Source organism: Brassica napus, chromosome A5, assembly GCF_020379485.1.
Source record: "Brassica napus cultivar Da-Ae chromosome A5, Da-Ae, whole genome shotgun sequence".
NCBI lineage: Eukaryota > Viridiplantae > Streptophyta > Magnoliopsida > Brassicales > Brassicaceae > Brassica > Brassica napus.
Genome location: NC_063438.1, coordinates 14,838,686 through 14,853,771, shown reverse-complemented (window position 1 = coordinate 14,853,771; position 15,086 = coordinate 14,838,686). Strand labels below are relative to the sequence as shown.

Here is a 15,086-nt window from a genome sequence, read left to right as displayed (position 1 = left end):
ATTATGTCACACTTTGACATCTCTTTATATATAGATTATAACTTCCTAATCCTATTAGATAAACATATCTAGATAACTCATAAATATATTATAACTCCCAAACATAATAGGATTAGGCCTTTTAGCTTGATCCTCAAGCTTCTTTAGATTTCAAGCTTATCTCAACAGTATCCACATTCACCCAGCCCCAGCTAAGGGTCAACTCGCGTATAGCTCCTCTCTCTTATAAGCATTTAACAAAAAACTTGGGCATGAATACATTTATATCAGTTTCATACCCGACGTGGGATGTTGGTGTTCTGTAACACAGACAAAATTTACAGTTTTGTCATTTCAATGTGCCCTACTTTATTGCTTTATTTCTCATTCAGTTTTGCTTTGTTTTAACGTTTGAATATACTTAGATTATAATGCTCGTTTATAACTTTCTAATGAGCTATTAATCCGGCTACGAAGACCATGGTTTCGCTGGAAAAGTAAAGAAAAAAAGAGTCAGCCTCTTCAACATGTCAAAAATCAGAGTTCCAACAAAATGCAGCTTTTGTTTCTTTCTCATTTCTACGGTATCTACTTGTCAGTTATAATAAGACACGTGTGTTTCTTGATTTTGACTGATCAGAATGAGAACGAGAATGGTAGTATGTGATTAGTTTTTTTATTTGTACTTCCTCACTGAGACTTGAAAGAAATCACGGTAACAAAGACCAAGCTTGCTACTTTTATTCTGTTTTAAAGATGCATCAAAATGTTGATGACTCATGAACTCATGCTCTCAATATCTCTTGGTTACTCTTCTATATGTCTGGTTGTCAAAATGTAACCACACAAATGGATTCGTTCAAGTGAAAGAGCTGGAGTTGAATAGGTGTGAAGGTGATGCACAAGACTTGCTTGAAGGAGTGCATGAGAAGCTCAACGTGCTTGCTTTGGGAGGTGAGACTTGCTATTATTACAACTCTTCATTCATTCCTCCTCAGGTTGCTAAAAACTTGATGCTTCTGTGAACGAGAAAAAACAAATGCTTGAAGGAAACGGCAAAGGCATTTAAGTATATGGGGCAGATAGTTGGCTTGATCGTCTTGTGAAAAAGAAGATAATAATCTTGATTTCAAAAGATAGTGTTGGTCTCAAAAGAGAACAGTAATCCAAATTGTATTTGTGCTCTTTCATGTGTATATGTAGCTTAGTCCTGAGTCCTTTTTGTGTCAGGCAAAACAAATCGTGAGGTTTTGAATAATGAAAACCGGTTATCCTAACCAAACCAATTTATTGTTAAAAGTCTGGTGGTTTTCATTTTGAAATAGTCCAACATGAAATCACAACTCAAGTGTAAATAACTAAATATAAAAATTACAATTAATTTACGACTGATTTTGCAACACGATAAAATGATTTTAGAATCTATATATAATGAGTAATTTTTAAGAGAAATTTTCTAAAATAGTTTTTTTAAATTTTTTTGTCACAAAAATAGCTTTCAATGAAAAAAATGACCAAAAATAAATTTTATTAAAAAGTAAAAATATATTCATGCTTAGAGTTTAGAGATAGGGCTAGAGTTATGAAAATAAGATTTCAAATTTAAAAAGAAAAAAAAATTAAAAAATAGTTATTTTAATCATTTTTTTAAAAAAATTTGTGACAAAAACTTAAAAATTGCTATTCGGAAAAATTGTCCAATTTCTAATCTAGGAATCAACAAAGCTTTCTCGATTCAATAGCTAAACATTACTTTAGCCAACAATCTTGAGGACTGGCTTTGAAGGATCTTTGCTCATTTAAAAACCTATATATAGCCAATGAAGTTTTCCTCTCCACCAGTACATTCAATTCATCGACATGTTTGTAGTTTGCTCCAGACTGTTCACAAAGTTATAACTTGGTCAAAAGATTGTAGTTGCTCGCCAGTTTCTTGAAGAAATGCATCTTCACAGACCTCAACTTTTCGGACATAAGCAGGGAAAATCTTGTTGTGTTCGGATGTAGAACTGGAAGAAACTTGACCATAGTGCTTTGATTTCAACTCTGTGCAAGATTTGAGATCCTCTTCGGTTCTTGCTTTGTTCAGCTTGTCGATTATTTCATTCAAAGCTGAAATCTTCTCCTCCCATTTACGTCTTTTGATCCGTCTTTTTACTTCATCTTGATCATCTGATTTACCACCCCGTTTCTGAACCTTCTCCAAACCGGCTTTGACAGTCTCTTTGATCCGCTTTTTGAAGGTCTCTGTTCTTGCGGAGTTTGATCTGAGCCTCAGTTTAAGCTCCGAAACAGTTCTTTTCTCCTTGTGTTGCTCAGAAGCTGCTGCTTCTCCAGGAACAAATGCCAATGAAAAGGCTTCTTCAAGTAGACTCACATTACTCATGTACCGATCAAAAGCTTCATCCTCCACTTCAATTTGTCTGTCTCTGTACTCTTTAAGCTTTGTAAACCGCCACTCGTTTAACGCTTGAGCATCCTACACAATGTAGAGAGGGTAAGAGGCAAAAAAAACAAGAAGAAGATTTTTCAAAGAGTGACCTTCCTCATTAGTAGTACCTTAATCGTCAAAGGCTTTCTCTGGCGAGCAGTAGCATTGAGGTTATTAAACTGAGCAAAGTTGCTAGAAAGATGGCGGATTGATGAAAATCTAGTTGTACTCCTGAAGCAGTCTCAGATAGAAGAAAAATGTCAAAACAAAGGAGCCATCATAATATCTCAGCAACTAACAAAACCAATTTTAGTTCCATTGTACTAATATAAGCAAAAAAAAAAAAAGGTATGTACCCAGGAATGCCCTCGGATGCTTTGTGGTCTGACGATGGAGTAATTGGTGCTGTTTTCTCAGCAGAAGTTGCAACTCCTTTAAGAACTGCATCGACAAGAATACATAAACCGAATTAAGCAACATATATATATATATATATATTATATATATATATATATATATATATATATTTCTCACAAGCAATTCGCCTAAAGAAAAGATACTTTTATCAAACTCCAAACGCTGATCATTTTGAGTGATTATCAATGTCATCTTACCGTGAATAGGGCAGGGGTTCTCTGCTCTCGAACAGCAACCCTTACAAGATTGAAAGGGGCATCTGCAGTTATAACATTCATGCATGAAATCAATAAGCCATTAGCAGAATTTTGCAAGTGCCAATAAAACGACAAAAAGATTCATCCCAAAACCCAAAACATCTGAAAGTTTCAAACTTTGTCAAGATCGAAAGACAAAAGGTTCATCGAGATGACCTGGAGCGAGCGACGTTGCCGCATTGGATACACTTGGGTTTGTTGCGACCACGGAGGTTCGTAGTTGGCGTGACGGCGGCTAAAAGACCATTGTTAGTCAGAGACGGTGACGGTGACGGTGACGGAGCCGACATATTTCTTAAAGGTCAAAATTGAAGACCGTTAATTCAGACGAGAGAGAGAGAATGAAGAAGAAAGCCAACGACCAAATCTGTGTGATTTTGAGAAGTTCTCTTCTCTTCTATGATTTTGACGCAGCGGCGGGTCTAGGGCTCCGCTTTATTAAATTACCACGTGATTCGCTTTAATGGGCCTGGACCAAGGCCGATATGTTTTTTCTTTTCTTCCTCTTTAAATCGGACCCTATTTAAACAAACCAAATTATTCCATAACTCGATCTGTTATCAGATATTAAGAAAACTAGATGACTATCATGCGATATTGCGGGATAAAAAACAATGGGCAATTCATTCAAAATAACATTCAATAAAAAAAAATAACCAAAATAGTTTTTTTTTTATTTTAAAAAATTTAATTTTTATTTTTATTTTTTTTAAATTTGAAACCATATCCTCAAAACTTTACCCTCTAACTCTAAACCCTAAGTCTAGATTAGTTAACCCTAGGGTATAAATGTATTTTTTATTTTTAATAAAACTTCTTTTGGTCATTTTTTTCATTGAAGGCTATTTTTGTGACAAAAACTTCAAAATGGCTATCCTACAGAATTTTTCTAAAACAATTTACTTATTAGTTATGATAAGTAAATTGTATATAGTTAAAATTTATAGTAATTTTGATAGACTAAAATTATTAATAAAAATTGATAGATAACTTTTGACTAGTTAATAATATAATAGGTAGACTCAAAAAACATCTCCTCCTCTTTACGGCAAGCGCGTGAGCGCCACCGCCGGCGCTGGAGACTCCCTCCTCTCACCTCCTTGTCTTTCCCTTGCTCCTCCGCCGGTTTTTGGGTTTCTCTTCCGATATGCTTAAGGTTATGGGATAGGGTTTCTCCTTCGGATTAGCTTCCGCTCGAGAGGAGGTTGAGGCTGATGGCGGTTCCTCCTTTCTAGTTTTTGCTGCGCGTGATGGTGGAGCAAATGTCCGGCTTAGCTTGTGGTTTATGGCGGCTCTTTTCCGGTTCTGGCTTCTCTATGTTGGTCGACTTCAGTGGTTTGATTAGTGTCTCTCTATGGTGTCGTCGAAGACCGATTCTTCTCCTATGTGGTCAAGCGAGCTCCAGAGGATATCACTACCTCGGGGCGGGGGGGGGGGGGGGGGGGTCTACCAGAGGATATCACTACCTCCAAGGCTCATAAGCGTCATGGCGTGCAATCAGAAATGTGGTCGTCTATGGCCTCTATATGGCTGATCGATGTCTCTCATCGTTTCGGACCTCCTATGTGGTCTCTTGCAGATCCCTCAGATTTGTTTGGTGATGGCCAAATTTTTGAGCTTGGTGTCTGGTTTCTATGGGTTGATCTATGTTCGTTGACACCAAACATTGGGCTTGACAAGTCGCAGTTAACCTTTTACGGCTCTCGTTGGAGGCAACTGACGTTGCGGTTCTTAGGGTTGTGCCTCGGGTCGTAGTGATGTCATTATGATCAGTTGGTTGAAGCGCATATCCCAGTGCCCCAGTTTGCTCCCTTGATCAGCTATGGTAGTGTGTTTGACAATATATATATCGAAAAAAGAGGTAAAAGATTACAAAAAATAAAGGCAACACGTTTACAAAACATTATGATAAATTTAAACTGACAAATAAGCAAAATTATCTATATTTTGGAGAATATGATAAATAAGCAAAATCTCAAACAATATGATAAATTTAAATTGATGATTCCCTGGTCAAAATCATAAACATGACAAATAAAAAAATTTATCTAAAATTATGGATAATATGACAAATAAGAAAAACACTTTTCAAATGATAGTATAGATCAAATTACTTTAAATTTTGAAGTAATTTGTTCGTTTTTAAACAACTTTTGTTTCAGATCCCTTTTTTGACAGGTTCCGTTTATTTATAAAAATATTGACTGCTTATCAATATTTAGTGTTTTAAATCAGGTTGTAGCTTTAACCTTTTATCATTTCTTTCTTTATTATATTGATTATTGTCCTTGGAATTTTGAGTGTCACGGGAATACAATCAAAATTAAATACAAAAGTATACTTGGTTCGTTCCAAAATAGGTGATATTTTGAAAAGTATTTAAAGTTCCAAAATACATGATAGTCTTATAAATATATATTGAATTTATTTTTATTGAAAAATTTGTGACCAATAATGTTGTATAACTCTTTTCATGATTGGTTTAATTAATTTTAATTGATATTCTTAGTGTTACTTGTTAGAAAAAATGTGTATCTTAATTTTTGTACCTTAAACCAAAACATCGTCTATTTTGGAACAGAGGAATTATATAATTAGACTTTCATTAGGGAAAAATTGTTTTAATTTCATTTTTATTTACATTATAATTTACATATAGAATTAATTGACTTAGTATACAAAAAATGCAACTAAATTTGGTAAGAACACAACCGTTTTCATAAATTAAGTATATTAAAAAAGCAGGTGCTCTATCACTACAAGAAAACAACCGAGTTCCGACGAAAAAAAAACGTTGATATTCCATCGGAAAATGGATATATTGACGGATTACCGACGATGTTAAGACGATGTTAATCCGTCTGTATAATATTTGTTAGATTTCTAAAAAAAGAATTGAAAAATATGTTTTTAACTGACAGTTTGGACTCACAGTCCAAAAGAAAAAGACCTATAAATTCGAATTAAAATGTACAAAAATCCGAAATAATCAAAAAACCAGTTTCTTGTTGACCAATGCAGACATGAACTTGTTTGTGAGAATATATATTAAATGAAGTAAGAATGTTGGAGAATGTAAGAGCTTATTCAAGAGAATAAAAAGATTAGGAATGCTTGTGAGTATAAGAGACTTAGAAAATCAAAGAACAGAAGTAACCAAATGTTTGTAAATAGAAATAATTAATTTAATTTAAAACATCAGTTGCATGAGCTGTTTTTAAATTGACTTTGCCTACAATAAGCTATTATTAAATAGGGAACAGAGAGCATGGTTGAGTTAGTAGACAGAATAGACTAACAGGAGAAAGCGTGGTAAAAGGTGAATTAGATAATAGATTTAGGTAAGCAGTTTTCTCTATCCAACAATTATATTTTCAAATTCAAACCATTTTGAACCCTCTCCAACAGTCTTAATTACTTCTTGAAGTCCCCTTGAATGAGCTCACATCATTAGTTTGTCTTTCAAAGTAAGTTAGGACTTCACACTTGTTTACACTTAAAGTTTGGCTAAGTTTAGTGAAATTTTGTGAAATTTTGTGAAGTTTTGCCAACTATTCCTTTTCACCATTATCTTTCATTCTTTTTATTTCTTCTTTATTCCAACACTCTCCCTCGAATTTGACCATAGGAGATTTCGGGGTAAGTGGAACTGAAAATACTTGCCTCATTACGAACTTAAGTATGGAAAACCTCTTTGGGATAAAACTATCATTTATGGAAAAAGAGTGCAAGTACCCACAGCCTAAGGATTGGTCAGTGGGGTTTAAAGGGACTAGATCATTTTGGTAGGGTCCTTAGACCCTGTATTATGGCCGCGTTGGGTGGTATGCCTTCCTTGCATCACCTTATGAACTTGAAGACCTCTTTGTAGCTGGTTTGCTGTCTCTCCATTTCTTCTGACTTCATGTCATCTTCAAAGAATTTAATCCACCTCCAGCCTTTGTAAATGAGACACAAGTACATTATTCAAAAAAAAAACAATGCACATGTATCAATTCTCAAAAGATAGACCCATCCAAGTATAATAGAGAATGAAGATTATATTCTTCCCTGTCATCATTTTGGTAGAATGTTGGTGAGGAGTACACTCCATTTTGGATTATGCACTTAACTCCATAACTCCATCTCTGACCTTGCAATCCACGAGAACATCCAACATGATGGATGGTTGGTCAACATGTGGTATGCCTCCTTAGCACTTCCTTTTGAAGCACTTTGGATAATCAATAGTATTTTGGACCAGACAAGACTGGTAAACCCCTTGTCAGCCCCTTGGATGGACGACTGTGTTCTGGCTCAGTATGGAGTCCCAGATTGTGCCTTTAATGTGGGCATGTTTGGTCTTGAATAGTGAGACTTTGGCAGCCCACTCACACCCATCCTCAAGCTTGATCTAGAAGGTATAAGGGTAGGATTAAGCTTGGAAGTGAGCTTTTATCATTGCCTTGTCCTTGGACCACCGGCTTTCTTAGATTTAGTGATGACATCTTCTCTTCAATGTGATATACTCTATTACACACTAAATGAGCAAGCTCTCTATTCATTAACCGCCTCTTAACCATCTTGATAAATACTAAACTGATATGCCCAAGAGGTGTTGTGCAATGGGATATGAAATTCCTTAACCGTTGGTTTCTCATGGTCTCATTTGACCCATCATGTGTTTCCTGGACATCACAGAAACTAAAGAAAAAATAAGATCACAAATTGTGGACTGGAACATGGGACAGCTCTATGTCTGGTCACACTCTAATCAAACATTTATCAAGATTAGAATAACTATGGAAAAAACTTATCAAGTATCCTATAGCGGGTTTTAGACATTCAAATAACTTAGCAGCCTTAGGATAACTTACACATAAAACATAAGAAATAGACATAATCAAAGGAATGAGAGACTTCTTACTCTAAAAGAACCTGAGCTGGTTCCTTGACCTCCATTCCAAGCACCTATTTGAACTTGCGTGGTTTGAAGTGTGGATTCAGAATCCATAACCCTTCTTTGGTATGTATTTCCTTCTTGTAGTGTTCCCACCTCAATCCCCTCCTTTTCTTTTGCTTGTAATATTATGTTTTGTCAAGAGAAAGACCTTTGGCTTGGTTGGCCTAAGAGAGACCTTCTTTTGCTTCTAAGAAACCATGTGACCCTTGCTCCTTTTGGGTTTGAGAACACACTTCAACAAGGGAAGAAAACTTGTCTGACCTTATATATGCTTTATCTGATCATTAAAGGTTGAACTGAGGAGGATAAGTCCAAACACCTTGTCTTGTTATCTTCTTTCATTAAAGGTGGATGAATCAGTTGTGGCTGGTCTAAGCATGTCAAGCTCAGTCCATAATGACCTGAACTTCCTAAAATGCTCAGTGAATTTCCATTTCTTCTTGTCATAGATTGTTGATGGCCTTCTTGACCCCATACACTCGACATAGGTTAGAAGAGTTCACATAAACTTTGTGGAGAGTCTCCCACAGCTCATTTACACTTTCACAATAGTAATACGCTTCCATAATGGATGCTTTAAGGTAGCTTTGGAGGATGAACAATACCATAAGGTATTATTGCTGTCATTTGTTTGCTTCGAAGGACTGTCGTCACCATCCTGAACCCGAGAAGGTAGTTATGTCCCTTGTGAACCACTAGAATTGTCATAGTTCTTGAGTTCTCCATCTTGGAGTGCTATGGACCACTGGACAAAAAGGTGCACTCAACTAGTTTTGAGAAGATTGAACAAAAAAACAGAACTTAGGGAAGCTTTCTTGGGTCTCAAGAACTGGTAGGCTCTGATACCATGTGAGAATAGATGGTAAATGAAGTAAACTGGTACATAATGCATAAAAGTATCCAAGAGAGTAGAAAGATTGAGAGTGTTTGTGAGCATGAGACACTAAGAGAATCAGAGAATAAATATAACCAAGTATTGTGAAGAAGAATGATTAATTCAACATAATGACATTAGTTACATGAGATGTCTTTAAATAGATTTAAGATACGATAAACTATTAATAATAGAGAGAAGGGGATCATGTTTGATTGTATAGAGTAGAGTTACAGAGGATAAAGCTGGGTAAAGAGGTGACTAGGTAAAGATTTGGGTAAGAAGTTTTCTTTATTCAACAACTCTATTTTCAAATTCAAACCATTTTGAACTCTCTCCAACAATTTAATTTGCTTCTTGAAGTCAATTTGGACAAGTTCATCATCTCATTACTTTATCTTCCAAAATAAGTTAGGACTTCACAATTATTTACGCTTAGGACTTTACACTTGCTCACACTTAAAGTTTAGTTGAATTTGGTGAAATTTTGTTAACTCTTCCTTTTCACCTTTGTTTTTATTTTTTTCTTTATTCTAACACTATATTCTTTTTATTCAATTAAATCAAACATAATTTTTTTAAATTACCATAGCTACTATGACTAAATAAGAGATTATTTTAAAAACAAGAAACATATAATTTATATATATATTCACGAACCCATTTTCTTCTCTTCTCACCAGAGAGAGAGAGAGAGAGAGAGAGAGAGAGAGAGAGAGAGAGAGAGAGAGAGAGAGAGAGAGAGAGAGAGAGAGAGAGAGAGAGAGAGAGAGAGAGAGAGAGAGAGAGAGAGAGAGAGAGAGAGAGAGAGAGAGAGAGAGAGAGAGAGAGAGAGAGAGAGAGAGATGTGTATAGATTTTGGGTCTTGGCGTATTCTTCGGCGGTAGTGGTGAGATGCTGTTAGGTCTCTTTTAAGGTGGGTGCAGTTAGCCCTTGTGACTAGAAGGCGAGACTTTCAAGCCTTTTTCGAAGTCTGAGCTCTCCCTTAGTCAGTTGTAGCATTTTGAGGAAGCGGGTTGGTTGGAGCGTTTTTCTATGGTGGAAAGTTTGCATTCAGTTCTCGGAGGAAGTTGCATAGAGAGGGTTGTGTTGTTTTTTTTCAACCTTGGTCTGCTCTCTCGGTGGCAGCGTGTTTTTCTTGCTTTCACGACATTTTCGGGGTTATGTTCTCGAACTCAAAGCTTTGTGATGTGTCTTCTTTTCATCGTGCAGGTTCTGGTAGTTGTGGCAGGTTTACTAGCCACATGCCTCTCCAATAAGAACAGTCTCTAGCTTAAAGCTTTGATAGGTGGTTCATGTGGGTTCTCTCGGGTTCAATAGGAGTAATAAGGTGCTTGTGAGCTTTGTTAAAGAAGAGCAGAGGAGGCTGGTTCCGATAGTTGGTGAAATGATGGCTGATCTTCGACAAGTGCTAGTTGCTCAGTATCCCTATCCTGGAGCAATCTCCTTTTTTTTTTTTGAATTATACAGAGGTATCCTGCCCCTACATAAGTGATCCATACTAGTCACGTGTTGCTACGTGTCGGTCGTCTGTCCCTGGCAATGCTGAAATGTTAATTTTCCAGTGGCCGGGATTCGAACCCAGGTGGCGGTACTCACAGCTGTAAGTCCTTTACCACTAGAGCTAGAAGCCCCGGTTAATCTCCATTTTCGTCTATCGCAATTTCTGGTCTTGTTATGGTGTTGTGCTTGATGAACATAATTGGATTTTCGTGGTGGGTGATCTTTTGGAAGCGAGCTTGGGAAATCCAATATCTACCAGCTCGTGATTCATATATTAAAGGTCGTCTCAACATTGAGTATCCATAACGTGTGTCGCTTCTGCCTTACTGGACTTCTTTTTTTTTAACGTTTAGTAATCGTGTAACAATGTTATTTATTGTTGTAATTATAATTTGTTCTACTATGATATTTGTATATTTTTGTAATTTTTATAAAAGACCTTGAAAATGGTAATACAATCTTAACATGTTTACAAAAAAAACATATAAATTTGTAATGTTTATTTTATTATAATCTATCACAATTACGAGGAAAAAAAATAATTAATCTAGTATTCTCATTTTGTCAAGAAAGAAAACTGCGTTTGTCTATGTGTATAAAGTTTTACGCGAATATACCAAATTGACGAGTTATATTTGTTTTCGTCCAACTATTTTATGTGTTAAGATTACTTTCCATTAACATTTTGCCAAGGAACCAAGTCGCTGTGCCTGTGATCTAAAATATTTAGACGGAGGTCGCTTTCTTTCCAAGTAAGCTTGTCTCCATAACTCGGAATTATCTTTGTCTAAGCACGTACATGATTTTATATCTACTACGTCAAATATTTTGATTCGTGCACTTGTTAAATCCATTTCTAGATTTTAAGATAACTCAATCTACAACATTTATCTCTCTTTTTAAATTTTAAATTTAAAAATGGCTCGCATCAATACTTCCATAGATTTTTTTTCTGAAAACAATACTTTCATAGAATTGATAACAAACTTTATTTGGTTAGGAACAAATCTTATTTCGTTAGGTTTGATTTTACAGAACAATTTTGAAAGAAATAACTAAAACTATCAGCATTTAATTATATTCAAAACTTATGAATTTGAGTATTTGACTCTGGTCCAGAAAACAATATGCATATAAACCTTACGAAATTGAATTTGAACCATAAATTCTCTATAAAAAAATCTGAATTTGAATTTTTCTTTTCTGAATTTGGTTATAGTTTAAATATAAATAAATTTCAATTCGTTTCATTTAATAATCCAAAGTCATCATGCCGCACGTGAATGAACTGAATGGTACCAACGAAGTTGGCAGAAAACGTAAATAACATTAAACATGAAACGCACCGTATCATTAATCAATAATGGACTTTAAAACGCAGAGTAAACGCCGTTAAAACGCAGAGTAAACACTTTATAAAAGCACTATTCCTTCTTGTTCTCTCCCACTTCTTCAAACTCCGAGAAAGTGAAGAGAAACGCGAGAAATTTTTTGTAAAGGAAAAAAAACATGGACGAAGATGGTTTTTCGCAATGTCCCAAACACTTTTCAAAACGCGGTTTTATCGGCGTTTGCCCTTTCTGTCTCCACGAACGACTCTCTTCCCTTTGCCCTGACTGTGCTACCGATATACCATGCTCCTGTAGCTCACGCGCCGCCGTGTGTTTCTCTCCGTCGTCTTCTTCGTCTTCCTCTTCGTTCTCCCTCTTTGCCTTTAGTTTCCCTGGGAGCGGGTCCGTAGGTCAAGTCGCGAGTTTGATCGAATGCGAACCTGCGTTTCGGAGATCAAAATCGATGGCGGTTCCGATTAAACCGGATACAGTTGACGATTCCGGGTCGGGTATTGAACCGGCTCGTGGGCTGAGTAGAAAAACGGTGTCGTTTTGGAGGATGTTGATGGGAAACAAAGGAGGAGATACGAAGCCGGCGATCATGAGGAAGTCGAGATCTGTTGCGGTCGTGGGAGATATGAAATACCCTCCGGCGACGGGAAAAGGGAAGGGGTGGAGTTTTCCGAGCCCGAGTAAGGTTTTTCGGCAATCGAAGATGATATTTCAACAAAGGTCTCCATTGTACAGAGGTTGAGATTTTCTGCTAGTTTCTTATTGTTTTTGTTTACTTGAGTTTAAAGCAGGTTATTAATTTGTTCATTTTCACCTTTCTCAAATCTGTGTATTATAAAGTGGAAAATATTAGTTTCTTGATTTTTTTTAATTGTCAGCGAATATGATTCTTCTTTATTAATTGTCTGACTAGATTTTGATCCGTCTTTTTAAAATACGGAACATTACCTCATTAATAGTTTCAAATGTTTTGTTAATTTAAAATGAATTTTTCTATTTTAACATTTTTTGTATTTAAATCAGCCGCTTTTATACCCGATCCGAATCATTAGTTGAACTGCTAAACCCAGTGATCTGATATATAATCATGTTTGGGTTTTAAGAACTATCCATTACCCGTTGAAATCCGCAAAAAACCCTCTAAAACCTAAAGTTAACCCTTGAACCGATGAGTGATTGATATGTAATCCAATTTAATTTAATATATTGATATAAAATATAATTTATTTTTATTTATTTTACTAAATAATGATGATTTAGTTATTGAAATGTATATAATTCATAATACAATATGTAGTAATTAAATTAATTTAAATTTTTATCTACGTTTTAATAATATATATTCATAAAAATAGATTTGTACAATTTGTATTTTTTTGTAACACCTGTACAATTTGTTAAAATTGGATTTTTAAAAGTGCATTGACATACAAATATTTAGGATAAATAATTCACGATCAATTTTTTTTTCTCAATGGGCATTATTAAACATTTTAAAGAAATTCTCTAGGATAGACCTAAAAAAGTTTTTGTCACAAATATAAATTTTAAAAATAAAAATGACCAAAATAAACTTAAATGTTTTATCAAAAGACGTAAATATACAAATTATACCCATAGAATTAATTAATCTAGACATTAGAGTTTAGAGTTAAGGGGTGGGGTTTAGGGTTTAAGGTTTAGGGTTTAGGGTTTAGATTTGAGGAGTGGGGTTTTGGGGATAAGATTTCAAAATTTAAAAAATAAAAAAAATTTAAAATTTTCAAAATAAAAATGTTATTTTGGTCATTTTAGTTTTTTAGGTCTATTTTTATGACAAAAACTTAAAATAATCTATTTGAGAGAATTGCCCAACATTTTAACAAAAATAAAAAACTTTCAATATTAAATAAGTGGGCATCATTAAACGGTATGCAATACATTTTGTTAGATGAGAATAATAAGATGATATATAATTACGAAGATATTTTGGTTAAATATGTTAATACACAAAATGGAAATTTAATAAGAATAATAAGGGGGTATATTACTACCCAAATTATGTTGCATTAATGATTCAATATTTTTTAGGCAACATTAATATTTTTTAGACAACATTAATAGGGGTGAAAAAAAGTTTCCAAAAACGTTTATTGGGAATATTTCTTTGATTAGTTTAAATAAATAATATTAGAGTTAAATTTAAATAGTAGTTGCATGACTTTGTAAATAATTCAACAAGTTAGGACAAAATCCTAGGAGATATTATGCTTTAATAGTATATATAGTTACTAGGCCCTGACGATTTTATCCTAAACCGAAAAAACAGAAACCGCATCCAAACTGTTAAACAAAAAATATCTGAAAGGAACATAAGAGCTTAGTATTTTGGAGTCGGGATACAACCCGAACCTAAATCCAAACTAGAATCCGAAAATATATTAAATAAGTTAAATATGTTAATATTTATATATATATATGAAGGTAATTTAAATATTTAAGAATATTTTAAAGATTTTAATAGTTTATTTTGTTTGTCATTTTGAATATTTTAGTTAGTTTAGACAGTCTATCTAATTTTAATTAGATTTTTGAATAATTTATATATTTTGATTATTTTTTGTTAGTTTTATAAAAATATGTTTAGGCGATTTCATACATTAGTTATAATCCGATCTTAACCGAACATGGAATGAACCAAACTAAATCCAATCCAAATATTAGTAAAACCTGAATAGAATTTATGAGCATAATATCAAATATCCGAAAATGCAAACCAACCGAACCCAACCCAAGGGAGCTACCGAACACCCAAAGCCAGTTCCGTGATTCAGTGTTCCAAAGAAAACGTTAGGTGAGTCAGTGTTCCATCATTAAAAAAGTTCTGCAACTTGGGGAATGGTATATCTCTTTTTAGCCACTCTGTGATTCCGTAAATTCAAAATAAAATATAAAAATAATTCATATTGTTAAAATTTTTATTTACTTATTATTAGTTAACACCCAACAAATCGTTTAGTTTTGAGTTTTGACTAAAAATTGTGAATTCGGTAATATTCTAACTGAAACCCTTGGATATATTATTCTTTTAGTATAAAATATTTTCGGCGGATATTGTGCAGCGATATTCATTCAGAAACTAGGAGCATGTTTGAAATTGGAATCTTTTTTTTTATAAAAATGAAATTGGAATCTTTGCTTGTTGTTTTTAGTTAAAATATTATTTAACTGATTATGGAGATATAATGGGTGATTTGAGGGAGATTTTGACAGAGGATTGATGTATATTTGTAGCTGGCTAATGTTAGTTGTTAAAGATTTGGTTAAAAAGAGATTTTCATTTAAGGAACAAGTGATTTGG

The 15,086-nt window shown here is 34.3% G+C and overlaps 2 protein-coding genes across 2 annotated transcripts; one reads left to right on the top strand and one right to left on the bottom strand.

Moving 5' to 3' along the window:
* Positions 1-1,596: 1,596 nt before the first annotated feature.
* Positions 1,597-3,501, bottom strand: LOC106430826. The gene is made up of 5 exons (XM_013871623.3): positions 3,241-3,501; positions 3,025-3,086; positions 2,767-2,851; positions 2,539-2,641; positions 1,597-2,458 (listed from the first exon to the last, which is right to left on the bottom strand). Exons 1-5 carry the CDS (start codon positions 3,372-3,374, stop codon positions 1,865-1,867), a joined length of 978 nt encoding a protein of 325 aa, XP_013727077.2. The 5' UTR covers positions 3,375-3,501; the 3' UTR covers positions 1,597-1,864.
* A 6,960-nt stretch (positions 3,502-10,461) lies between these two features.
* On the top strand, positions 10,462-12,664 carry LOC125608909. The gene has a single exon (XM_048779547.1). The coding sequence runs from the start codon at positions 11,913-11,915 to the stop codon at positions 12,486-12,488; it is 576 nt and encodes a 191-aa protein (XP_048635504.1). The 5' UTR covers positions 10,462-11,912; the 3' UTR covers positions 12,489-12,664.
* The last annotated feature ends 2,422 nt before the right edge of the window (positions 12,665-15,086 follow it).